At 37.3% G+C, this 27660-nt stretch overlaps 1 protein-coding gene across 4 annotated transcripts in view; it reads left to right on the top strand.

The window, feature by feature from the left end:
- LOC122414798 (uncharacterized) overlaps positions 1-27660 on the top strand; it is a 53030-nt gene that overhangs the window by 12773 nt on the left and 12597 nt on the right. For 2 of the 4 annotated variants that reach the window (XR_006261818.1, XM_043426391.1), the window contains exons 1-3: positions 13738-14188; positions 24421-24684; positions 26385-27264. Coding sequence is in view for 3 of the 4 variants with exons in the window: in XM_043426391.1 (XP_043282326.1) it covers positions 24439-24684; positions 26385-27264 (1126 nt within the window). In the remaining variant the exon portion in view is untranslated. Of the gene's footprint in view, positions 1-13737; positions 14189-24420; positions 24685-26384; positions 27265-27660 lie in introns of those variants that run through there. The other 2 variants (XM_043426393.1, XM_043426392.1) reach the window with 2 other exon arrangements.

Here is a 27660-nt window from a genome sequence, read left to right as displayed (position 1 = left end):
GAGTGTAAAAATAAAACACGAACGCCACTAAAAGCGATCCTCTTCTGTTCGCGTTGATTACAGTTTTGCTCCTCAAATGAGAAGCGTGACACGAGCAACGCTCGCGAAAAAAGACCGTCGCAATTTCCTTAATCTGTGTCTTTTTTTCACATAATCCCAGCGTTGCAATTCAGCTAAAATTACTTTGGCTCCAAGAGAAGAAATTCGTTCGGAGAATGAATGAGCCACATCTTCACTTCGAGGTACCGTGATTTTTTAAAAAATTACCTCAGCCCCAGCAGAGAAAATACAAGGAGAAGGAAAATTCACTCAGAGTGGCTGCAGAGCTGCTCTTTTTTCAGAGAATCGCATGCCATCCAAAATTAATCCTCTGAATTCATGCTCCATTTCCAACCATTTGAATAGCTCGTGCGCAGTTGAACGAAGGGGGCACGAGTTTCGAAAACTTTGTTATAACGAATAACTTTTCTCGACAAGTTTCAATTTAAACAATGCCACGAGTTCACATAAAAATTGAACTCGAATTCTCCTTAACATAATTCACTATTCAACTTCGGTCATCGTTTCGTATAAGAATGAAGTCGGAGTACACGTGATCCACGTGCAATATGAGAAACTGAAATACGAACGGCTACCGACCGAGTGGTAAGAGCTGCTTATCATGCTGAGCGTACACTCAGGAATACATAAACCTCTCACCACCCTCGTACGTCCCTTCAAACTTGTACAAATGAAAAGCACTAGTATTGACATACTCTGTGCACACATAAGCAGATTCTATCGACGAGTTATCCTACCTTGTATGATATTCCATTCCAAGATCCGAGATATTCTTGAGACATAATGGACTCCAAAACGTGAATGGAATTAATACTTTTCAACTTTATCTCATTATTTCTACATCTTAAAATCAATGCTGACGAAAACGTGAAAGTTCATAGCGGATAATGTAAACTTATTGTAGAGCTCTTTATCCTTGTTTGTTTGATACTCGTCGGTCGGCACGGGAAAAAATTGTATTGTTGTTGGGAAGTTTCCAAAATGTAACACTCTGAAAAAAAACAGGTATTTTCGAGTATTTTTTTTCGGGAGAAACGATGCAATTCGTTAACTTCCGGTTTCGCGATACGGAAACTAATTTTTGAGAGCACAAGTAGATTGAAAAAATTAAATCTCCCCATTGGTGATTTGGGCTGGAATTGATGAGGTGAAAAAATACTCCTTTGAAAAAGGCCACCGTGCGACGCTGACAGCGCTGAAAAACTGGATTAAAAAAGTGTCTGAAAAAGGTTACAAAAGTTGAATAAGATTGGGCCTTTGGGAATTTTCATTTTTTTATTACAATCATTTTTAGGAGCTCGCATTAATTTTTTATAGTGTCAATCTCTCTGAGGGTCAAAGTTATTTTCTGGCGTAAATTAAAAGAAGAAAAAGTTACGCGAGAATGAAAAAATGTTAATGTCTCCATCAACACCGTAAACAAGGGGGTGATTTCACAAGGAAATGCATTTTCCAAATGATTGTACCTAATGATCCGAGGAGCATGGAATCTCAGGAAAGGTTTTCTGGGAATTACGTAAATGCGCAGAGGGAAATTAATTTTATTTTCCCCACGAAGTTGAGTCAAAATTCAGCCTGCATTGTGACAACAAAATGTGAACGGAATCATGACAATTGGGTTTTCGGTACAGTACACATTTCTTTGAGGCTATCGCGAATCTTTATTTCCCACAATATTTTGCCATACACCGTGACACCATAAAAATAAAAAAACGTATTTATTCGTTCATGATTTTTTGACTGAATCGATGGACACGATAGCGGATTGACTTGGAATATTAAGGTAGTTCATGCACGAAACGATTTTTTTAAGAAAGTCTTGAAATTTACACAGAATTTTAATGGCTAGTCGCATATCAAATTTTATATTTGATATTTTCATATTTGTATTTTCACCAAGGACGAATGAAATTTCGGATTCAATCAGTGATGGATGGATCCCCGATTAATTAATGTCTTGTAATTTCATTCGCCAAAAGATAAGTTGAAAAAATTAATTCGAATTAATAATTCTCACATTAATTTAAAGTGATAATAACTTTAATTAGGAAGTAAAAATCGGTCCAATTTAGACGCCCACAAAGTACGATCCTTCGGGCACGATCTACCTTAAGAAAGAAACTTGCAAGAGTCCTGCCGCACTCTCAAATTTTTCAACATGCGACGTTTTTTAAGCAGTTTTTGTTTTTCGGAATTACTTCGATGAGGGGACGCTATTTAAATTCTGCTCTTTTCATCGGTTTTCACTGCACGTCGATTAATCCAGGGCAGGGTCGTAAGTCGTTACCGTTCAGCTCATTGCCGCATTGTTCGCGTATCAACAAAAAGGTTACGTTTTACAGTTTTCCGCACGTTCCCGAGAACTTATCTCATTATTTTGACAAAAACCGCATACCCGAGGAAACAAAATGAAACATCAAGTACTCCCCTTTGAATCCCGGCCGAGTGATACTCAGTGAAAATGTCCAAAACCGTGCCGCCCCATTTATAAGAGCTTTAAAAAAGTTTAATTCGCTTTTTAGAAGTACGTGTCGGTGGTAGCAAAAATTATAAGAACGAAAAAAAAACTTATTCCCGCTAATTAGAAATTTAGCGATTATTTCAATATTATTATTTATATTTTTTACATTTTTTTATATTTATTTTTACGTTTTTTTGCCTATAAGATAAAGATTATAGATTCTCCGAATAAAGTTGAGCATTTCGAGTGAAGATTTCGTGAAAAAAAGTTCAAGCCATCGTCCGATGACTGCAGGGCTTTTTCTTCTTTTTAAATTATGCACCGAATACACAATAATTTACATCACAAATAAAAATTAATTACCACAAGTATTCATTTGAGTTAAAGTTTGTGTTAACATATTTTGAGCTTGAGTTAAAGAATTTTGTGTTTCGAGAATTCGAAAAATTAATTAGCTTTTTTTCAATGATTTTGGTCCAAAGTAGAGAGCAGCGCTCCATGAAAAGTGAGAAATTTCGGGAAAAGTTTTCTTTTCAAGTACGCAAGTATCGTGTCGAAACGTGGGTTGGAGCTGCTATTTTTTTTTTTTTTTTGCATTTTCCATACAAACCCGTATTTTCCAGGATTAAGCAACGAAACCGAGATTATTGTTGTATTTGAAGAGAAGGAATTTCCACCGCACGGTTGCTGAGATCGATTGCATCCTCCCTCAGAAATGGATGAGATTATTTTTCAGAGTATAATCGAATGGATTTGATGGAGAATTAATACAAGTGTGATGGATCTGAGATTCGATGCGCAGAGGAGAGCACTATAAGGTTCATCCTTAGATGTGTGAAGAAGGGATGAAAAGAAGGAGCAATTGCTTCGCTGAAAAATTTCTTTCGTGGTGCCAGAGCGCAAGTTCTCTTGCGCGAGAGTTCCGCACCGAATCAGAGCCCCTCGAGGTAAGTGGCTCTTGCAATATCCACGCAAATCCGGATTAAATGAAACTCGTCAACGGATTTTGTACAACTCCGATCTCTACTCGAGTTAAAAATCGTTGAAATATGAAGCAAACGGACTGAATTAATCCGTGGATTATAAAATAACGTTACATATTTTCGTAGTAATAGTTTTTCGTATGTGAATAAACAAATTCATAAAAATATATGCACTCGTTAGATTTTTACTTCGATCGTCCTCATTGTCGCGAAACAAATATTGAAAAAGAAAAGCAAAACGAACACGTGGACTCTGTGAATTCATTTTGTATTGCTATAAAAACCGAAGGACTTTCAGATTGACGAGTTTTACCACTGGAAGCCGTCGGTTCCATTTCTCATGATATGAAAAAAAAAAAAACGAAAATAACAGCAAACTCGTTCGTAATGAATTCAACGTGAAAATGCTTCAGGGATCCATACACTTCGCGGGAACATCAATATATCATGGCGTGTGAAACATCATAAACCTCATTTAAATCATGCGCGACTTTTCTGTATAAATCTCCTTTACAAAACAGGACTCTGAATGCCGGAAATATCAGAGGTCATGGGACAGAGAGACGGAAAAATTTTCTCGAGATATTTTGTAATTTCACGCCAAGCAAAAATCTCGAGATGGAACACAGCGAGAGAATCTCGCACAGGGTGTTACGAGCAGTACATCATGGCGAGTTCCTCGCAGTATCCGCTTTCGCCTCTCATTCAAATAGCTTCCGTAACTTTTTTCTTTTGCACTTTTTCTACTCATTTGTTATCTGTTTTTCCAGGACTCACAATATTTTCAATTTTTTATCCTAATGAGAATTTTCAAAAAATAGATATCTTTTTATTGGATTTTTCGAAAATTTACATATTTAAAAGTGTCATAGTAAAAGTTAATAAACACTTGTGCCTTTGTTTAAACGCGTTTTTCTCAGAATCACGTTTTTGGAGGGCTCGTTGATAAAATCTCTGAAGCTACTCAACCGATCCTTGCCAAAATTTTACCACATGTTCTTTGTGACTACAGCTATAGCTCATATCATACGAATTTTGAAATTTTGATCGGAACTATTTGTATTTTGCAAAAGCCGATGAAAAAAACGTGCTCTTCCGGAGTTTTTGGAAAAATGGCTGCCATTTTGTTATTTTTGAAAAAATAAAAAATCGTAAGATACGCGCTATAGCCATTTACCTATTGAATCTAAAACCATTTTGATTTTTTATCTCCGATCATCCATTCCAGAGATTTAAGCACACACCCATCTTTTTTTGGACCTCTCTCCTCCTCCATTTTTTTGTACGAGTAAAATAAGTATAAAACAAAAATTTGTTGTGTATTTTAAAAGAGTCTTTTTCAGGCTTAACATTTTTTATATTCATATTTATAATTTATACCGGTCGAAAAAATTCGTGACAATAGTCTTTTTTTGCCCGTCTAATTAGAGTAGACCCCTCAAAGTTTTTTATAAAAAAGCTGCTACGATTTTGGCTGTTTTTTCATCAACAAAAATGTCCCAGGCTGTTGGAAAATCCCACAGAGAGTATAGAAAAAATTGCTTCTTTCTTAGCCCCATAGCTTAGTATATTTTCATCGAAAATATTGAATCGGAATCGTGGGAGAAGATAGAAAAACAAGGGTGCCTAATAGAATTTGATTTCTCATTGATCCTTCATTCAAGTCATCTCCAACGGAAAAACAAGAAAAAAAATTCTGCCAGGCACTTTTGGAGCATGCTTCTTGTAGATTGTTTACAGTTTGATGAAGAAATGCGCCACGAAAATAGGTATATGTACGAGCATGTGCGATTATATATATCAGAAGGGGGAAGTGCTGAAAACTTATTATGCGTCGAGCCCTCCTTTCAAAGGGCAACACCGCTGCCCCATCTTCGACACGAAGCTGTTTCCCCCAGCGAACAGCAAAGCTCCCATTTTTTTACGTTTTTCATTGACAACTTTTGTAGGCGAGCCTTAATTAACAAAAGCTGTGCAGAGGCTGCGAGTCCGTTTAATGGACTAGCCTGAAGGCCTCTATCGTTCTTATTTACGACAAAAGGTGAATTTGCGACTTTTTTATAATTCGTCGCTAATAAAAAAGCTGAATTCGAACTCGATATGCTTTTACAACAAGTTAACAATAAGTTCATATTAAAATGTTACAAATTCGAGGTTTATTTGCCTCGAGACCAATCGTTCGGAACTTCGTCAAAGAGTCACAATTTTTCGTTAAGGAGGTTGAAGCGTATCTTATGTTAAAACTATTTTCCAACTTTGCACATTAAAATTTTTTAAACAGAAAGCTTAAGACAGTATTAAACTTCTGGCGGGATATGCCGATGGTTTACCGTCGTGAAATTGAGATATTTATTGTTGAAGTTTGCAATTTTTTGAAAGCTTCCATAAGAGCCCATGTTTAACCTCGTCATTTTCGACAATGAATATCTCGATTACCAGGCGGTGAAACCTCTTCAAATTTTTCACACATAATTAAGCGCTATTCAAGAAGATTCACGTAAATTTTCAATTCATTATTTTGGAATAATAAAATCTAATGAATTTTTCGTATGATGTCCTAATATATATCGCTCCAACTTCCTTAATCAATAATTTTATAGATTCCGGGATTTTCCCCTCTCATTCGAATATATAGTCTCAATTTCTTCTTGAAGTTTCGATGTTGACGTCGGTGCGCTCGTTCGGGAGCGTCGATATTTCGCCATCGATGCATTTACGCTGAGAGGGCTCCATTTATATACTCTTTATTTTATGGGTGCGAGCACACCACTAAGAAATAATGCGTGCTATGATATTCCATCAGCAAATGCTGAATTTTCGTACGCAGATAATTTTTCATCGATCAACCAGCCAACGGTTTCGCTTCACCATCAGCTCCGAAATTTTTCATCTTCTGGGAGTAAATTTGAAGGTAATCGAAGCTAAGAAAGAGTTCCTCTGCGGATGAGCCATTTTTAAGGCGAAAGCGGAAGGTAAACGTACGAGATTACTTTGAATTCGAAACTATTTGATAACGTACGAGTTCATCGTTCCATCTGCTTAAGGTTGTTTAGAAGCAAATCACGCCTTATGAAAAAAAATTTGAAATTTTTACAGTCCAACATTGGAACTATGTCTCTATAAAATTTCAAATCAATTTAGAGCTTATTTTTGAAGAAAAAAAAACACTGCAGTCTCTAATGGACGGAGCCAGTAATCTTGGGATAAAACTGATCGTGCCATTAAAATTTAGTTAAAAAACTGTAACTTTTGTGTCAAAATCGCGTGAAATTTTACTCGAAGCGGCCGAGAATATGACAGGCATGACAACGTCGGACTCTCAAGACAGAGAGAAGGGGCGGGAGGACTGAGCGAGTGTGGGTATCGAATCCGCGCGGGAAATTTGAAAAATCAATAGCACGCATGATGTTTTAACCTAGAATAATTGTCATTAAATATATACGAAAAAATAAATTAAATTTATTTTGTTTATGTTTTTGTAATCGATCATAATCACTCAAATCAATCATCTTAAACATTTCACCGCTGTGTAAATTTTCAAGGTTATGTTACCATATGTCAACACCGGCTGGCAACGAAGTTTAGGCCTACGTTGCGGAAACGGGTGCCAAAAGGGGCCCCAACGTTGCCGCGATTTCTTCCGATTTCAAAATCTTTCGTTGTCGAAATGTTTGACTATTTAAGATTAAACAAAAATGAGATATCATGATAACATTGATAAAATCCCTTTCTTACCCAAATTTAAATCATAACTTACGAGTTAAAAAAAAAAACTAATGGGTCGATAGCCTACGGGGCATAAAATAAATAACCACGGCGCCCAATGTATAAGCATAGGAAAATATCCCCCACTTTGATCCATCCCCACCCTGCTTCTGAACAACATTAAAGCCAGTACAAAAAACTTGGCAATGTGAAACAATTTCGTGTGCATTTTCAATAGTTGCTGAAATTCTGTACTTTAATATGAAGAAATCCAGACTTTGTGACTTATCATATCAGTGGCCTTCCTTTCATATAGTTAAGTCAATTTACTCATCATAATTATAATACGAAGCTCGCTGCAAAAAGATTTATGAAAGGTTTTCGTATGGAAGGAACTTAATAAAAAGACCCGGTCGTGAAACACTAAAAAAGATGATAAAAAAACCTCGGAGGTTCCAGTGTCGTATCCAAAGCCGAGAATCATCAGCTAAAAACTTCCAAAACCGTTGGCAACCTCTTAGCGACCTTTTCCCTTACTCGTCGGGTTTCCTCGTTCTCGTTTTCTTTGCTTCTCGATGTGTTGCGACTCCCTTTTCACAAAGCTTAGGAAAAACGTGGTGAAAGTTTTTTCAACTTTCCCTCGTTCAAGAGCCACGATGTTCGTTGTTATTTCCTGGAAAACAATCGAATCACGTTTCCCAAAAGACTGAAGGAGGCTCCGAAAATATTTACGCTGTACATCACGATAAATTGACCCCAACTGTATAACATTGTCACGAAATTCTTTAACGTTCGTCAGGTTTTGAAATAAGGGATTCTTCATCAGTGATTTTGTGAACGAAATAATCTTATAATCCCAAGAATTTCAGGGGTAAACCCTCATGAAAAAATTTGTATATTTTTTTAGTATTTTTTCAACAACAAGCATCGAGATTGTTGAGTAATGAATTTCAAAAAAAATAAAAATGTTATAAAAATGGGGTTTCTGAACTTTGACCCCAAATTGAGGCCGACCTCAAGCCACGATTGGGGTCAGCATATCGCCACGCTCCAAGTACACTCGGAATGTTTCTTTCCAACATTCTGCAAGCACAAAGATCCTGAATCCATGGAGTAATAAATGAATCGATTGAAACGAACTGCTGTAATTGATTTTTCTTTAAACCCTTGCAAAAGTGCACTCCACTTTTTCGAAAAAAACACAATTTTTCTGTCAATTCAATCGGAAAATAAACATCCGATGAATGCTCTTACGAATCAATCGTTACGTTCACGTCCTACAGACAAAAGTTCTTTGTACCTTTGCTGTCTTCAACGAACCTTTTATGGCGAATGAAGAGTAAACTTCCTTTGAGATATTTTTGAATTCAGCAGGCCAAGGTAGAGTCAGAATGATAAAAAGTCAATGAAAAAAAAGTTTGATTTCGAGTTAAAAAATTCTTTTTTAAATGTCATATCGCGATGTACAACGCCAATATTTCACAAAATTCAAACTTGAGGCATGATCAAGGCTTTCATTTGTTCAAATAATAGAAGATCGAACGAGAATCTATCGCGATGTAATTAACTTTCCAAAAAATTCCAAAAACCCAATGCGAAGAGAGAAGTACAAAATTCCCTGGAATTACGATACCGTGAAAATTTTTCCTCCATCCTGGAAGGTAGTTCAGTTCGGCTGCATAGACAAAGCTCGAAAATAATGGCTGCCCAATGGCAAAGAATACGAGAAGCCTGAGGCTCATTTTTCGTTTTTATGTCTCTATATACGTTGAAGTTTGATGCTTCTTCGTTCGATATCCGGTATCAATTTATATGTATGGAATATGTATAGAATACATGAAACGTGAAAATATATGTATGCAAAGTTAGTTTTACGAGAGCAGTGAATTGATAACGATCGGACAGTCGTTATTTTCTTCGTTCTTTCTCTGTATTCGACAGACATTTTCTTGTCCCTTTTGTCATAAACTTTATGTGTCAGACGAATGTATATAACGTGTTTTATTACGTCCATTTTCGTGATGGGCTTTTGCACCTGGTTCTGAGAATAAAAAGAAAAAGTCACATACCGTTATCAGTAGGAGAAAAAAAAAATATGAGACTCGGATGTCTCCAGATCTCTGTAACACTACTGCCAGCCCCACAGGACAACAAATGCGTGAAAAAAGGCAAATAAGGAAAAAACAATGAAAAAAATTAAATAATTGAAAATTGAAAAAAGAAATAATTGAGAAATAATGAAATAATTGAATATCTTGTGAAATATTATTGAAAATAATCCGAAACCCAGACCAGTGTAGTTTTTCCTTTTTCTACGTGACAGGTAAAAATCGTGCTGTGAACGATATACGTATTGCGAAGGCGCACTTGACAGATAGACGTGTGTGCCTCCGAGAGTCGAGAAAAGCAGCACGAGGGATCAATAAACGTGGGCTGAAGACGAATTGAAGCATATACTCACGACGTAAATGGAAAATGCTTTCGTTTTTACCACAAGTATCTCACTTCCCGTATTATTTACGAGCGATATTTTACCGAAAAAGCATTGAAATACTTCACTGTTGAGCTGAAACTCGTGGATTTGTCAGCCCCTAAAATGTCGTTCTTCCTCGATCATTTCAATTTGATCGAGGAACTTGAAGGGTCTACCCTAATTAGACAGGCAAAAAAAATACTATTTTCAAGAATTTTTTTGACCGGTATAAATTAAACAAGGACCAATGGAAAGGGAAGAACCGAAAAAAAAATCGTCACCAATTTTCAGATCCTTTCACGAAATGGTTTGTTTGTGAGAGCCGTTTGAAAATTCTGTAACGTCATAAAACCGGCCACCGCGTCTCTTGATAAATATGAATATAAAAAGTGTTAGGCCTGAAAATGCACTTTTAAAATACACAAAAAATTTTTTTTTATATTTATGTTACTCAGTTTTCGTACAGTAAAATGGGGGAGAAGACAGCTCCAAAAAATAAGATGGGCGTGCGCTCTTGATAAAATCTCTGTAATACGATTTTTTTCTCTTGTTTTTTTCGTTGGAGATGACTTAAAGGAACAATGAGAGATCAAATTCTATTGGGCACCCTTGTTTTTCTATCGCTTCTCCCGCGATTCCGATCCAGTATTTTCGATGAAAATATACTAAGCTATCGGGCTAAGAAAAAAGCAATTTTTTCTATACGTTTCGTGGGATTTTCCAACAGCCTGCGATATTTTTGTTGATGAAAAAACAGCCAAAATCGTAGCAGCTTCATCATTAAAAACTTTGAGGGGTCTACTCTAATTAGACGGGCAAAAAAAGACTATTGTCACGAATTTTTTCGACTGGTATAAATATCAATATAAAAAGTGTTAGGCCTAAAAGATGCACTCTTAAAATACACTAGAAAATTTATTTTACTCAGTTTTCGTACAGAAAAATGGGGGAGATGACAGGTCCAAAAAATAAGATGAGTGTGCGCTGTTGATGAAATCTCTGGAATGGATGATCGGAGAAAAAGATAAAAATGGCTATAGATTCAATAGGTACATACGATTTTCAATTTTTTCAAAAATGACAAAATGGCAGTCGTTCTTTCAAAAACAACGAAAAAGCACGTTTTATTTCATCATTTTTTGCAAAAAAAAAAAAAAATAGTTCCGCTCAAAATTCGTATGATATGCAAGTAAACGTCGCTCAAAAGTACACTTGGACTGTTCAGATCTTTATAAAATTTCAGTATGATACTTTTAAATATGTATACTTTTGAAAAATTCAATAAAAAAAATCGATTTTTTTGAAAAATCTTATTACGGAAGACTCCTTAAATAATTAGAGCGCCGAGTACGAGATTCGGGGGTAAAAGATCGCTCGACAAAATCAGTGGTTACTGATTTCATTTAAAGAGGCCATAATGAGTCAAACTTTGTACACGATGACTTCACGTTTAACATTATTTTGAAATAAAACAAACATCACTGTCGTCGAAATCATTGAAATGAATTTCAACCGAAAAATTATGCACAAACGACGATTCTTCATTGGGTTTTTGGGTTTCATCGAATTCTGTTCTTTTTTATCGTGGCTCAGCGTATCAACGATCTTTGTATTCTTAAGCTACTTTTGTATTTTGGAGTTACTTTTGTGTAATTACAATGATTGTCTCACCGCTGAATACGAGCGCCAAATAGAAAGCTCACACGATTGAAGTGAAGATTCGCCACATCGCTATCAACGAAAATGGACTTTTTCAAGATTACTATCGTCCTCGCATCGTCTCGGCTTTTTCATCGGTGATCAGAAGCTTGGCATCACGCAAATGTGCGAAGACTAATCAAAGATAAAATGCGCGATTTCACCGTCGCAATATAGTTTTCCGCTCACCGATGGGTTCTTTTTTTAACCGCACGAACACATGTGAGCTAAGTAACTTCGCGAATTCACCGTCCTTTTTTCTCACCCATACGCGCTATCAAAAAAGTAGAGGAGAGTAATAAATTGATACGAAACACAGCGCATGAGTAACTGCATATTTGTAAGTTCGGCTAAACATCAAAGACTTACTGGATGTCGGTAACAAATCGCTTGATAAATCCATTTCAGATTTTTATTGATTTTGCATATGGAAAATTCCACCTCGAATGTCAGCCACTCCAAGACCTTTTCTATATCAAAAGTTGCCTGGGAATTGATTATTAATATTTTTCTATCCAGCGCGAGAGAAACTTTCTCGAGATTAAGAAATGAAAAACGGAAGTTTACGTCTGCGTCGCGTAGCACCGATTTTACCGGACACGACAAGCCTTGAGACCATTTGAGACATGTGTGGTCTTCGAGGGTTAAGCTGCTTTTCATTAATTTTCAATATCCATCGTAGCCAAAGTAACTGATTGTGAGTTACTCTTTCGAAAAATATCTGCTCATTTTTGTCAGAATTGTGCGCAGCATTTACTTTGGTTATACTTATTCGTCAATTTGACAAAATGAAATTTCATGAAATCTCATTGGTTTCGTCGACGAAGATTTCCAAGTTACATAAACGGACGATCGGTCACGATCTTGCATATATTACACGAGTTACGAAATCGAGATAAGTTTAACGTGCGAGAATTCACAACAGACGGTATTATTCTTTCGACCACATTTTTCCGAATGTTTATGACAACAAATTTAAGGAAGTTGAGGCCGTACAGTCATTTATTTTACCCAAAAGTTATGACCTGTACCTTTCAAAAGTTAGGCTAGTTTACAGTTTGGCAATGTTGCACACACTTTTAAAAAGAGTTGGGAAAAAAAGACGAAAAACTGGTGAAAGCTCAGTCGAAAACACGGACGGTGACGATCCTAGCTTCAAAAAACTGCACAGGAAACAGATTATTATAAATATAATCTCAGAAAATCTCCTAATAAATCTGAAAAAATTGACATTATTCGGCAAGCCTTGCTCATGTTGCCCAAAAAATTTCATATTTTTAGCATCATTTTTAACGGAGATATCACTGAATGTGTCTTGATTTCCATAAGATTACTTGTTATTTGAGCCAAATTGTTATTGATTTTTCTTAGCAACGACGCTCCTGAAAATTAAACTGATTTTTTTTGACACTTCACTTTATAAGGTGCAATCTGTTTATGAGTGTGGATCAGTCGACTAACCTCACTTGGAATTTTCAAAATCGAAATTCGTTGAAAGTTTGATCGATTAAAAAAAGGCTCTGTCAGCCTACGCAGAACGATGGCAAAAATTTGATCAATTTCTTAATATTTAGACTTTTGTACCGAAACTCCTTAATTGTAGATCCTAGAATTCCTTTGTGCTGTCTGTGTATGCTGATTGATTTTCTTCCAAAACATCGATCGGATGGTGTTTTCGAGCTGCTCAGTGCGTACAACACGTCATTTTTGTTTCAGTGATTTCCTCGCTATATTTTTGGTATATCCGTCCGGAACGATACGCTGATAAACCGCGAATCAAACTCGTACGGTGGTGTAATCAATCCGTTTTTTTTTTTATGGCAAATAATAGTCCAAAAATAGAACTCAAAATTATTTCAATTATTATCAAAGAGATTGAGCGATCATTTTTATAAATTTATCAAAATTTATTTAATATTTTTCATAAACGAAATTAAAAAATTACGATTTCTTTCAGTAATTTAAAAATGGAAACCTGACTCAAAAGTGACCGTTTAACTATGCATCGATTCGCTCATCAATCCCTCAAGGCAGTTTCACTGCCTCCAAAGATCTACGATAACTTCATAAAATCGTTGGAACTAGTGAAGTGGGTTTAAATTAATTATCAATGAGCTCGTAAAAATCTGAGGTATGTGCAGAATCATAAAAAAGATAGTTCGGACGCCCGAATGAAAAAGTTCCTCGGGTGCCCAAACGAACAATGTGCTTTCCAATGAAAAATCTTTTGAAATAATCTGATAAAGATATTCCAAGATGGGTCTACCAGAAGATCGAACCTTTTCACGAGTTTTCTACAATTGAACTTTCACTTACAATATTTTCAAAGTTTCCTGTACCAGCGGATACTTCCAACTGGCAAAAACCTCAAGGTGTTGGTGGCGAGGGTGGAGAAATTTGTGCGCCGAAGCTACCCCATATGCAGCGTTTGCTTGCCACAAGCAGCGCTCGCTTGCCGAGTGTTCTCTCAGTAACATCGGGGCCGTGAATGAAGTAGCAAGTCCGACGAGCATTTCTCCACAAAGTTCGGTGCCGTCCCTCCGAGTCCATATGCAATTTTTACCTCGCTTATTCGTCTACAAAATAAAAAAGACGTTGAGAGTACATTTTTTATTTTCACTTCGAAAAGGATAACAAATTGCTCTTCACGATACGTGTTCTTCCGTTTTCCTTTTAATGCCAGACCATTTTTTTATTCTAATGAAAGACGAAGAGTGCGCGTGGGTGTTGAAGGTACGATATGCCATTTGTCAGTCCACTGACATGGAAAATAGCAATTATTGTACGTCAGCTATATTTTTCAGTTTGGTGAGTTCATATTGGATTCTTCATCGCTTTTTCAAGCACGCATCGTTTTCGCAAATGAGTATGTGAGCACCGCCAGTTAGAAATGGGACTCTAATTCGTTCGTTCATTCGTCATAAATATGTTCTGAGTAAACAGTAGTTTGTTTATATTTTATCTTTCTCATGGGAAGCTGCTCAGACAGCAACTTTTCACACGGGAATCTCCAATCATTTTTCTCGGCATTTTACGCGCTGGATGCGTATGCCTAAGTCGTTTTATTGACTGTGCTGTGCATATTAATTTTCTTAGAATTCCTAGCAACGAGATTTTCATTGAGTGCTCGTTGCTTACTTGACAAGCAACGGAGGAGCTGACCAATGTTACTAAATTTCAGAGTTACGTTGATCTTCGTAAGCTCGAGATACACACACGCGGTTACTCCCAAGTTTCAATGTAAATGCGACTAACTCGAGCCTTCGAAAGACACCAGATCTTTGCAGAGCGGATTCATCGATTTTTTTTATTTCATTTTTTCTTTCCATCGCCATCATAACAGTGATGATCGAAAGGAAAGGGAAGAAGGATTTTTTTTATTTAGTATAAACCATTTTCCTTGCCTTTTTTCCTATACACACTGATTGAAGAGGATTCCATAAAAGCTTGTACCAAGAACACGAACCAAGAATAGTAGCTGTGCTTCGGAGGTGACGATCGCAGGTTTTACGATAGACCTTAAAAGAGCATGGAACTTTTTCATTCGAAATATCGTATTTGTCATAAGATTATAATACAATCTCTGATATTTTCCCATTTTTTATATTTTGGTGAAAACAAAAAAAAACTCATAAGTGATAGCAACAATAAAGTTTATGGAACCAAGAATGAATCGTTTTTTCGAGGATTTCGTTTTCGAGGGTGAATGAAAAGTTGGTTTGGAAATGCGTAGGTGGAAAAAATACGCTGCACGAGCTCAGTTTCGTTGAAAAATATGAATTTCGACGAAATATTAAGAAGTATAAACGACGTTGAGTTTTAGTAAATTAGACGGTTCGGGAATTCAAGGAAGATCAACAATGTCCCATTCAAGGTTCATTTCGAAAGGTTCATATTTTACGCACGCTAGCAGTTTTCGCTGTTTCTGCATGAATCTCCTTTCGCCCACGTGCATTACGCAATAACACGAGCGATAAGAGCGCGGCAGCGTGTATATTTCGTGAGATTAATTAACGTCGCAAGAATTTTCTTGATCAGAAAAAATATATATTTTCATGATTTACGATTAAAGTATAAATGAAACGATTTTCTTAAGAAAGTCTTGAAATTTACACGGAGTTCAAACAGGTAGTTGACTGACACGCGTATCAAATTTTAAACGGTTCGTCTCACTGGCTATTGAGATAAACGTACTTAAACATGAAGAAAAATACGCAGGGTTTTAAGGACTATGCGTAAAAAATCGTTTACCTTTCCATATAAGGAATGAACGCTTCTTACGAAGTTTATAAAAAAGTACACAATAACAGTGAAGTGTTTAGTGAAAGTTTGGAAAAAAATTCAAGACGATTGCCTTACTAGTAATAAAAATATATTACGTCAGAGATTTAATGAAATTGGTAATGAGCGCACCAATAACCTCACATTTGCTTATTTCGGAATTTTGTCTCTTCTTGGTTTGGGCCATTCCTGTCATACCTTTCTGTCTTTTTATTAATACTTTTTTCTCGATCCATTTCCTTTTGTGTTTTCCCTTTGCGCCGTCTAATGTGACTTTTTACATGAAAAACTATAGTATTTTCGGTAGGGACGATTGAAATTTCGAGCTCAGTCAGTGATGGATGGTCGATTGATTAATAGCTTGTAATTTCATTCGCCAAAAAATAAGTTGAAAAAATTGATTTACAATTTTGAATTAATAACTCTGACATCAATTTATAGTAATAATATCTTTGATTAGGAATCTACCTTAAAAAGTGATTTAGAAGAGATAACGGGCTCAGGGAAGGACAATTTTTTTAAAGATTTCTTAGAGTTCCTAAAAGTGCTGACTATATAGCCAGAAACTTTGGTTATATGAGAGTGTGATCGACTGATAAAAAGCTGAAAATATGAAGCGCATGGGATTCCAAAATGAAGAAAACAAAAATTCTGCTTCGTCATTGAGTACTCCGAGTTCGCACTAATGTGATCAAAATCACGGTAAAATCACGAAAAAACTATGAAAACTCTCTTGAAGCCCGGCACAGTCGATAATTGCAAATGAAAATAAACTCAATTGTGCACAAGGAAAGTTGGCCATTTGGCTTGTCACGGTAAGAAAAAGGGCACAAAGGTACTTCGGTAAAACACTAAAGTCGCAGGAGAAAAGACGAAAAAAGTCTATCGCGGTAGAAGGGAAGAAACGAGGAGGAAAAATAAAAAGGAAGACTCGCGGAGACAGGAAAGAGCGAATGCGCAGAGGAAGCGAAACAAAAAAGCTTGCAACCGCTAACACCCTTGAGGCGAGAGTTACGTCCAAGCGAGAGCTGTAACATAACTGAGTAGAGATACTGCATCGAATTCTCATGAACGTTTCAGAGTTTTACCCTCCCTCTTTGTCGCCCCATCCAGCATTTCCGTTGTGTCTTTCCCTCGACCGAGATTTCATGAACGTGATATACTTTAGTGTCAACGTGACTTTGCAGTTGTATCTCGTCGTGTGTTTTAACAAAGTATTTCGTCAGAACATCCTTTCTCATTTGGTCTTGTGCACTCAGTCAGTTTCTCAGCACTCGAAGGAAGAGCCCTTGGCCCTGCAGCTACCTCGTCGCCCCACGAAAGTTTAACTTCTTACACAAGCAACAAAAATACAAAGCTTCATATATTTATCCAGCATGTGGAAGAGTTGGATGAGTAACGTCGAGAGTAACTGGGGCGCAGTAGTATAACGGTGAGCTCGTTACGGCTCTGCTGCGGTCAGGCTGGTAATATCCGGCATTTTCTACTTCTCGCGTGCGGACCCTCAAACAACGTTCTTCAAGCTGTATCAGACTGAAAAGAGAGGACGAGGGTAAGAGACCTGGTTTACAGAGCCTCCAGGTTAACGTCGTGCAAACTTGCTAAGTCTACGTTGGCCCCGATGAAGAATCGATTCCGGGGCCGTTGCTCGCTCCGCTTCCCCACTTGGATGTGTCTATGTGTGCATATCAACACGCTGGATACTTCGCAACGCGTAATCGACCACTCGACTATGTTTCCGCGGCTCAAAATACCTGTACTTACCCGGAGTATTGCACGGATCTCTTGCATAACTGCATTTCCAAGATGTATCGTGAACCACCGATCGATCTAATTAATGCCAATTTCCTCGGGCTCCCGTGAACGGAAGTACTTGGCTATTCGGGCTGATAAATCGCGTTTGAATTGAACGGGAGAGCTCGGTGTTTCAGTGTTGCTTCGGGTGCATTCCGAAAGATGGAAAAAACGGAGTTTTTTCCGTCGGAAAGTTTGGTGAGACTGTCCCGGTATTAATTTGTCGCGCGTCAGTGGCCTTCAATCCTCCAAATGTTCAGACACAATTTTGTCGTTGCATACTAACTATAAGAGCACTCTCCGAACTCGTTTCACATAGATTTTTAAACTTTGAATTTGTGCAGTGCGATTATTTTGCTGAATGGAGTTTCGAGGATCACGAATTTCGGAGCAAAATCCAGCTTTCGGAGCATTCGAGAAGAACAACGTGCAAGGGAGGACACTGCCGATGGAAACATTGGAATAAAAAGCGTCGTTAAAACTTTGATGAACTTGCACGCGACGAACTCACCTAATTTCGAATGTTTTCGTGAAACAATATCAGCGAAATCGGAGATGGTGATGCGAGATTAACTGGCAGATCGAGTGAGAAAGTATTGAGCGTTTTTTCTTTCAAATGCCATTTCTTTTGCTCTCTGTAAAGAAGGCAATAAAAGCATTACTATCAAACGAATAATAATATAACGTTCAACATATTGAGATAAGACCACAGAGATTTTCTTATTTCTCGAAAAATTCTCTCATTTTTGTGATGCAATGGCAATAAATGGATATGTCTCTGAAAATGCAATTGCGAAAGAGGAAGTACAAGGAATAAGAGGAAGTGGAATAAGCCAGGCTTGCTGCTCATAACGGAGAAAAGGAGTCGTCTTCGTTGCTCGGATACTTTGAATTTATTGCCAACGTTTCCTTCGCGATGTGTGGGCAATGAAAAATTCCTTTCGTTTCCTGTTTTTTTTTTTTTTAATTTCAATTTATTTTGTCATCTATTGAATAACAGATAAATGAAAAAACGAGAGTGCCAGAAATCGTCATAATCGTCACTCAGATAATTGGAATCGAGAAAAAAAACGACAAAAGTAAAAATTTCGTAACGTTGGTAAACTTCTCGAGTTTTCTGTTCTTTTATTAATAATATAAAAGTCGAAAAAAAATGTAGAGAAACTCTTGCAATCTAAGGGGAAAAGCTTGAAGCATCGCTGGGCGTAAAAGAGCTCGGTGCGGCGAGCCAAACCGGAAATGAAGCTTGCGGAAATGTGGGCATTCACGATGGATGGGAAATAGCCGAGGTCAGGCTTTTTCTCACAACCCAATGTTGTTTAATTCAACAGTGAGTTACACAACTACGTGAAAGTTTTACTGCTAAAAGAATTCTCGGAAATTTTCTTTCGAGCAATAAAAATAATAGTCATGTCATTTTTTTCCGTATAAACAGCAAATTCAGCGATGAATTTTTGTGTTAAAGTATTTAGTTTTTGTATTTGTCGACACGAGGGATGCGCAGAGCCTCAAATGGATACTGAAATTTTGACATTTTTAAGGAAAACCTCTAAAAACTATCGCTCCCCGTTTTTATCGAATCGATGATCAATTACATTTAAGGTAGTTCATGCACCAACAGATTTGTTAAGAAAGTCTTGAAATTTACACAGAGCTTAAATGGGTAGTCGACTGACACGCGTATCAAATTTTAAAGGGTTCGTCTCATTGGTTATTGCGATAAACGTGTTTAAATTTGAAGAAAAATAAACCGGGTTGTATGCGTAAAAAATCGTTCATCTTTTCATATAACGACTGAACGCTTCTTACGAAGTTTATGAATAACGTACACAATAACAATGAAGTATATATATAATGAAGGTCTGGGAATAAATTCGAGACGATCGTCTTACTAGTAATAAAGATATATTACCTTAAAGATTGAACGAAATTGGTAATGAACACTTGTATAACCTCCTATTAGCTTATATCAGCATTTTCTTTCTTCTTGACTTGGCTCATTCCTGTCATAGCTTTCTGTCTTTTTATTAATATTTTTTCCTTGATCCATTTCCCCTTGTGTTTTCCCTCTGCGCTGTCTAATGCGATTTTTTTACATAAAAAACTATAGTAATGGCTTGTAGTTTCATTCACCTCATTTTTTTGTGCAGAGCAATTTTGTGTAGTCTGAAATGAAATATAAAATTGATTAGAATACCGTGATTAAGTCGAAAATTCATAAGAAATTGATCCGGAGCAAGAGTAAGCTCACACGAGAAGAGAATCAACACGAATCTCGTGTGAGAAGATGATGCACTGTGTCTTGCTCCAAGGTAATAATTTAAGACTTTTTGGATGAGATATCACGAAAGAGTTTAGGGAACTGTCTTTGAGAAATTTGAGGAGAAAATTCACCACAAGATTAATTGAAATCGAGAATAACACGAGCGATCGACTGAATAGAGTCTAGAGTTTGTCACACATAAACACACACACACACAAACGATGTAATATCGATCCAACACAAGTAAAAAAATGATAAAGATAAGATGTTTCGAATAGCTGAGGAAATTCTGATCAAATGTAAATCAACCACAAGAGAGCACTTCCTCGATTCTGTCAATTTTCGTCTCGTCTCTTCGGTCGTTGAAAAAACAACTGTCTCCAAGTAAACAAAACATCTTCACCTCGTTTGTTCTTTTATATCTATAGTTTTCTATATTAAGATGATGGATCAGTCGGTAATCACTTCTCGAATTTTTGAAATTGAAACTCTTTGACATCGTTCGTCCGATTAAAATAATAAAAATGTCATCGTACGCAGCACGATCGCAAAAATCCGATGACATTTTTATTTTTTCGATCAGACGAACGATGTGGAAAAATTTTCTTTTAAAAATTTGCAGCTATCTCTCTCACACTCACGGTTGTGATTACCAATTACTGATCCATCATTTTAAAGTGAATTGCTAGTCAAAAGAAAACAGAAGAACAGTGACTCTCAATTCAAAGACAACTCGGATCATCGAACGAACAATTTTTTATTCTTTTTTTTATAACATTTTAAACAAACTCTATGACATTAATTTGCAGTGATAATACCTTTAATTAGGGAATAAAAGTCGATTCAATTTAAACACCCATAAAATACGATCCTTCGGGCATAATCTACCTTAAGGGTGAATGATACAAAAGTCGAAATAATTAGAAATCGATGAAATTTGGTGATAATATTCTTCAACGTCAAGTGCGAAAACACAAATTTTTTCAAAATTTTCTTCTGTTTAGTTATCGAGTAATTATGCATTAAAGCAGATTTCTTATGCCTGGAATGTATACCTATATATATGGAAACGCTATGCTTATACACGTCAACTTTAGTGATCAATTACTCGATAACTGTACAGAAGAAAAATCTTAAAAAATTTGTATTGTCAAATTTGGCACTAAAGAATATGTTCACCAAATTTTATAAAATTCTGATCATTTTGAATTTTTTTATGTTTTTAGCATGGTTTAGCATGGCAACATTGTATCGCCTGTGCAATATATCCTTAATATTCCATTCTACACACGAGAAAAAACTCATTTGAAAAGGCATCGATCGAAAATTTGTTAATTAACTTTGATCCGTCGACACTTTAATCTCGAATTCCAATCCGTTGGAGTGTTCATTCATACTGGAGAATTGAAATTTTGGTCCAACAATGCACCTGAGGAATTGTTACGCTATATTCGAATTTAAGCTGCACCATCAAATTTCTTTTTGTATATAATTCAGCATCGATATTATTAACAAAGACATGAAACGATATCGCCGTGTGCGAATAAACGTGACACAGCAAATGGAGCTGGCAGAAAAAAGCTCAATATAATTTCGTGGGTGGTAGCTAAATTGCGCAGTCCCTTTGAGCAGCATTTCGATATTCGAGTGTAATTGAATTTTTGTGCATCAATCGTAATCCCTTATGGGGAAAGCCTGCTCGAAATAAAAATTATTTCGTCGGGGCTTCGATCGCTAATTACTCGAAAATACGGTGGATACGCAGAATTTTAATCGACGAAGTCGAAAGGTGGTTCATGACGAAAGCAAAAACTAAAATTTACGAAGAATCAGCACGATGTTCCTGCGATCAGGGCCATGCAGTTTGACACTTTTTTTAAATTTGATTCAATTATTAATTTAATTATTATTTAATTATTAATTAAATTAATTAAATAATTAATTTAAATTAATAAAATTAATAAATAATTAGAAAGTACGCACGCGAGCATCAGAATATCGAAATCTGAGAAACTGCCGAACAAGAAAGAAAAACATTCCGAAAAAGTGAAATTATTGTTTTTGTTAGATCTGAGCTGAATTCTGTTGGACTGAATTTTGTGATTACCGCGAAATCGTTTCAAGTTGAAGTATACATTTTCTTTGTAAATTTGTAAAGCATTTTATTACATTCTTATGATCAAAATATTCTCAATGCAAGTGTTCGTTAATTTTTAATAATTTAGTCTTCAAATAAATCAACATAAAGTAGTCGCAGACTTGACTAGTCATAGAACGGCCGAACTACTTTAACCGAATGGGCTGAACCTCGTCCCAGAACCAAATAACGTGCGAGAATTCACAACATACGGTATTATTCTTTCGACCACATTTTTCCGAATGTTTATGACAACAAATTTAAGGAAGTTGAGGCCGTACAGTCATTTTTTTACCCAAAAGTTATGACCTGTACCTTCCAAAAATTACGCCAGTTTACAGTTTGACAATGTTGCATACACTTTAAGGAAGTTGAGGCATTAGAATGAAAATGATGTCATCGCATTTAAACCGATTGCATCTTATAAAGTGAAGTGTAAAAAAATATCAGTTCAATTTTCAGACAGTTTAGGAGCGTCGTTGCTGAGAAAAATCAATAACAATTTGGGCCAAATAACATGTAACATTATAGAAATCAAGACACATTCAGTATCTCCGTTAAAAATGATGCAAAAATATGAAATTTTTTGGGCAACATGAGCAAGGCTTGCTGAATAATGTCAATTTTTTCAGATTTATTAGGAGATTTGCTGAGATTATATTAATAATAATCTGTTTCCCGTGCAGTTTTTTGAGGCTAGGATCGTCACCGTCCGTGTTCTCGACTGAACTTTCACCAGTTTTTCGTCTTTTTCTCCCCAACTCTTCTTTAAAGTGTATGCAACATTGCCAAACTTTAAACTGGCCTAACTTTTGGGTAAAAAAAAATGACTGTACAGCCTCAACTTCCTTAAAAAGAGTTGGGGAAATAAAACGAAAAACTGGTGAAAGCTCAGTCGAAAACACGAACGGTGACGATCCTAGCCTCAAAAAACTGCACGGGAAACAGATTATTATTAATATAATCTCAGCAAGTCTCCTAATAAATCTGAAAAAAATTCACAATATTCAGCAAAGCCTTGCTCATGTTGCCCAAAAAATTTCATATTTTTGCATAATTTTTAACGGAGATATCACTGAATGTGTCTTGACTTCCATAAGGTTACATGTTATTTGGCCCAAATTGATATTGATTTTTCTCAGCAACGACGCTCCTAAACTGTCTGAAAATTGAACTAATTTTTTTTACACTTCACTTTACAAGATGCAATCGGTTTAAAAGCGATGACATCATTTTCATTCTACTGCCTCAACGTCACTCTTGTTTGTTAGTTTTAAGTAGAAGATCGAGATAGACATTTATTCGAAGTAATGAATGCCCATCTAATAACCAGATGAGCTAAGCGAATTTCAGACGAGCATGCGTTTTCATATTACCTGTAAACATTTCAATGAATATTCAAATAAATTCGCTTGACAGCATAAATTTTAATAAAGCGGTTAACAAGATGGTTGCCATCGCATATTAAAAGTGTGGTAGCGATGAATCACACCGACCTCTAAACGGCAAAAATAATAACGTAGTTCCACCCCCCTCCCCAGGACGCTGTGTTTCTCGTGTATCGCTGCTCGAGGGTGGTGAAAATCCTGAGCCGAGCCTCATTTACGACAGCAAACGCAATCTCGTAGCCTTGTTCTCCATTTTTTCGTTATTTGTCTTTTATTTTATTTTTTCCCAAACAAAAGTGCACCTTCGGGAGACACGATCTACCTCACGAACTGATTGTATGCAGTGCCACGAGTGGCTCTCGTGCACTGAGCCTTTCCCCGTTAAGTCGGTTTACACATCATTCACTATGGCATGGAAATTTCACGCAGGATCTGTTATTCGTGCTATGGAGTGAAGTAGAAACGAGCGACGCTGATATGCCCCTGGGAATTTATCGTCGTATAACAGTCGAGTTGGTTAATTGAGTGATGGATGAAACGATGCGTTCGAAAAGCTTATTTCAATGCAAACCTCACGCTGAAGTAATAAGAGACTAACGATTTATACTAGGATCCGTGGTGATAGGGAGAGCGTATGAAAAGTAGGGTTTTGTCAGTATTACTACTCGTTGACGATATGAACCTCGTCGTTGTATCCAGGTTCATTATCATTCTATCGTTTAATTCAAGTTAGAAATGTTTTTATAAAGAAATAATGTATGAAAACGTTTATTACTGGATGTTCGGTGCGATGGGAAAAAAATTCTCATGAGAGAGACTCGAAGTATGACTCGTTTTATGTTCAGCCAGCCTAAATCTTCAGGGAAATAAATTCACGATGCTTCCTCACGCGTGTCTTCTCGTGACAGACACGTAATCATTTATCTGCAGTATTCCTTTCCAAGCGAGTAGAAAAATGGTGAAAATTTGAAGTATTTCATTTATGGAAAGGCTGTAAGTTTTGCAGAGCTGTATTCGATGATGGATTCTTTCTATCGACGAGGAGCAACGACGTAACTGCTTCATTTATGTTTTCAATAGTTTTACTGATAGAAAAAAGTGGAAAGAAAAGTAACGGAAAAAAGTGGAAATTGCAGAGCTCCGAAATTGGATTGACGTTGTTGCGTTGTTGTTTCAGGCTTGAATAGATTCCATAATGTTGCTTCGGAGCACGTCAACACGCCGCACGAGGGCGTCTCAAAACCCTGGGGGCTCGCCGCAGAGTCACGTTGTCGGAAATTCGCCACCGGTGTCAAGGGGACGCAGAGCATCCGTCGCGACGGATAAAGGTGGACCCTTGAACCACACTACGGTTGACTGCTTTATAGACAGACAACGATCACCCCGTGGCAGCATGGTACCCAACATTGCTCTAGACAACGAGGATGTTACACCGGATGAGGTTCGTTACGGATTCAAACGATTAAACTTGCGACACAGCAATTGTCGTTTCACAAATTCAGGCTTTTCACGATTCTTGATCTACCTTCGAGATACAAAATTGGGCTCGAAATACTCAGTTTTATGATAGTTCATGCACGAAACGATTTTCTTAAGGAAGTTGAGGCATTAGAATGAAAATGATGTCATCGCTTTTAAACCGAGTGCATCTTATAAAGTGAAGTGTAAAAAAAAATCAGTTAAATTTTCAGACAGTTTAAGAGCGTCGTTGCTGAGAAAAATCAATAACAATTTGAGCCAAATAACATGTAATCTTATAGAAATCAAGACACATTCAGTATCTCCGTTAAAAATGATGCATAAATATGAAATTTTTTGGGCAACATGAGCAAGGCTTGCTGAATAAAGTCAATTTTTTTCAGATTTATTAGGAGATTTGCTGAGATTATATTAATAATAATCTGTTTCCCGTGCAGTTTTTTGAGGCTAGGATCGTCACCGTTCGTGTTTTCGACTGAGCTTTCACCAGTTTTTCGTCTTTTTTCCCCAACTTTTCTTTAAAGTGTATGCAACATTGCCAAACTGTAAACTGGCCTAACTTTTGAAAGGTACAGGTCATAACTTTTGGATTAAAAAAATGACTGTACAGCCTCAACTTCCTTAAGAAAGTCTTGAAAATTACACAGAGTTTAAATGGGTGACACACATGTCAAATTTTAAAGGGTTCGTCTTATTGGTTATTGAGATAAACGTGTTCAAATATGAAGACAAATACACAGGGTTTTAAGGACTATGGGTAAAAAATCGTTTATCTTTCCATATAACGAATGAACGCTTCTTACGAAATTTATAAAAGAGTGCACAATTATAATGAAGGTCTAGGAAAAAATTCGAGACGATTGTCTTACTAGTAATGAAGGTATATTACCTTAAAGATTGAACGAAATTGGTAACGAGCTCTCGTATAACCTCACATTTGCTTATTTCGGCGTTTTGTTTCTTCTTGGCTTGGGCCATTCCTGTCACAGCTTTCTGTCTTTTTATTAATACTTTTTTCTTGATCCATTTCCCTTCGACTGTTTCCCTTTGCGCTAATGCGAGTTTTTTACATAAAAAATGACAGCATTTTCAGTAGGGACGATTGAAATTTTGTGCTCAGTCAGTGATGGATCCTCGTTAAATTATTGGCCCGTAATTTCGTTCGCCGAAAAATGAGTTAAAAAAATTTATTTGCAATTTCGAATTAATAACTCTGATATTAATTTAAAGTGATTGAATCTCTGGACATGATCTACCTCAAATCTAAACAGTCACAACATTTTTTTCTTCAATCAAATTTCTTTCCTTATGAAACCCATAATTCCCAAATTGGAATTTCTTTAATTATCATATTTGTTGTGTAAAACAACTGTACCGTGGTCCAACGGTACTGAAAATTCATGGAAAGATTTTACATTACTGGCTTTGAATGTACTTGACTATAAATCCTTTTGTTACTTCTTTCTTTTTATATTCCACGATTTTTTTGTCAAGTTTAGAGTTTTACATCTGGCATACTCGTTTTGAGATACCGAAGCAGCCACGCATGAATATTAATTCTCCATAATATTAGTGATACACCCAAAGGTTGAAAGTTTCTCCTGAAACGGTCTTAAGTCGACGTTAAATAGAGCAACGAGGAATTTGGTTATGTAATTTAAGCAGCCTGTGGGAAGGAGATTGTTACCGGATCCCGAGTCCTGCAGCGCAGGACGAGCAGGTCTTTTATCAGCGTCGAACCGAAGTCCCCGAAACTCTCTGGTGCCGGATGATTATTTTCGAAGCCCGAGAGGATCTTTGGTGCCACCGGAAACTGGTTACAACCGTAGTCCCCGGAATAGCCTGGTTCCCGGGAGCCTTGGACACTCGAGGAACTCACTCATCCCGGCGGAGAATGGAAGCCATAGGAATTCGACGCACTCCTTATTACCCGAAGGATCCAGGAGCCCTCGTGGCAGCATGGCCAACATCGAGTTCGACAGAAGTCCTCGAGGCTCCATATGTCCGGAGATGTTGAGATCTCCGAGAGGCAGCATCGTACCAACGGACCTGGAGAGAAGCCCTCGAGGCTCCATTTGCCCGGAAATGTTGAGATCACCGAGAGGAAGCATCGCGCCGATCGAGATCGACAGAACCCCACGAGGCTCGGTCATTCTTGAATATCATAATCAGAGCCCGCGCGGCTCGATAATGCCCGAACACAACAGATCACCGAGAGGTTCCATCGTCCCGGACGCTAACAGATCTCCGCGCGGCTCGATATGCCCGGAGGGCAACCGCAGCCCAAGGGGCTCCATCGGACCGCACGATATCAACAGATCTCCTAGAGGATCGCTCGGACAACCAGCCGATTTTGACAGAACGCCAAGAGGCTCCATCGGTGGCCAGGGAGACTCGGAATTACCGGCGAAAAACCGAAGCCCCAGAGGTAGCATCGGACCTGAGATGGATAGAAGTCCTAGGGGAAGCCTCGGCGGTCATGAGAGGCGAAATCCGAGGGTCCTGGCACCGCAGGATACGAGAAGAGCCTCCGCTGATCAAGGTATGTTCGCAGAGCTTTCTAAAAAATTCAAGGCCTCTTTTTCATTGGCTTAAAGCATCAATCACTTATTTGCAATCATACAAATGGAGTGACCTGACCAGGCCGATGAATCCGGTACAGAGTTCGAAGACGTTAGATCACAAATCAAAAAACATCGAGTAAAGAAGTCGAGTAGTATCCCCGGAATATGAAACTCCACTTTACTCCCTTGCGTAACGGTATCGTCCTTTCGAAGAGCTTCTCGTTAGATGGGATCTTTGAAGGTGGAACTCCCGGGAGGAGGAGATCGAGTCAGAGGCTCGTTAACGAAAAAGTGATGTCTTCTCAGATTTCTTACAAGCGTATTCAATATCTCGGTATTGGGGAAGTTGCATGGTTTATTGGAACACTCGCGTA

The sequence above is a fragment of the Venturia canescens genome, chromosome 8, assembly GCF_019457755.1.
Source record: "Venturia canescens isolate UGA chromosome 8, ASM1945775v1, whole genome shotgun sequence".
Taxonomy (NCBI): Eukaryota; Metazoa; Arthropoda; class Insecta; order Hymenoptera; family Ichneumonidae; genus Venturia; species Venturia canescens.
This window is presented reverse-complemented; position numbering and strand designations above follow the sequence as displayed.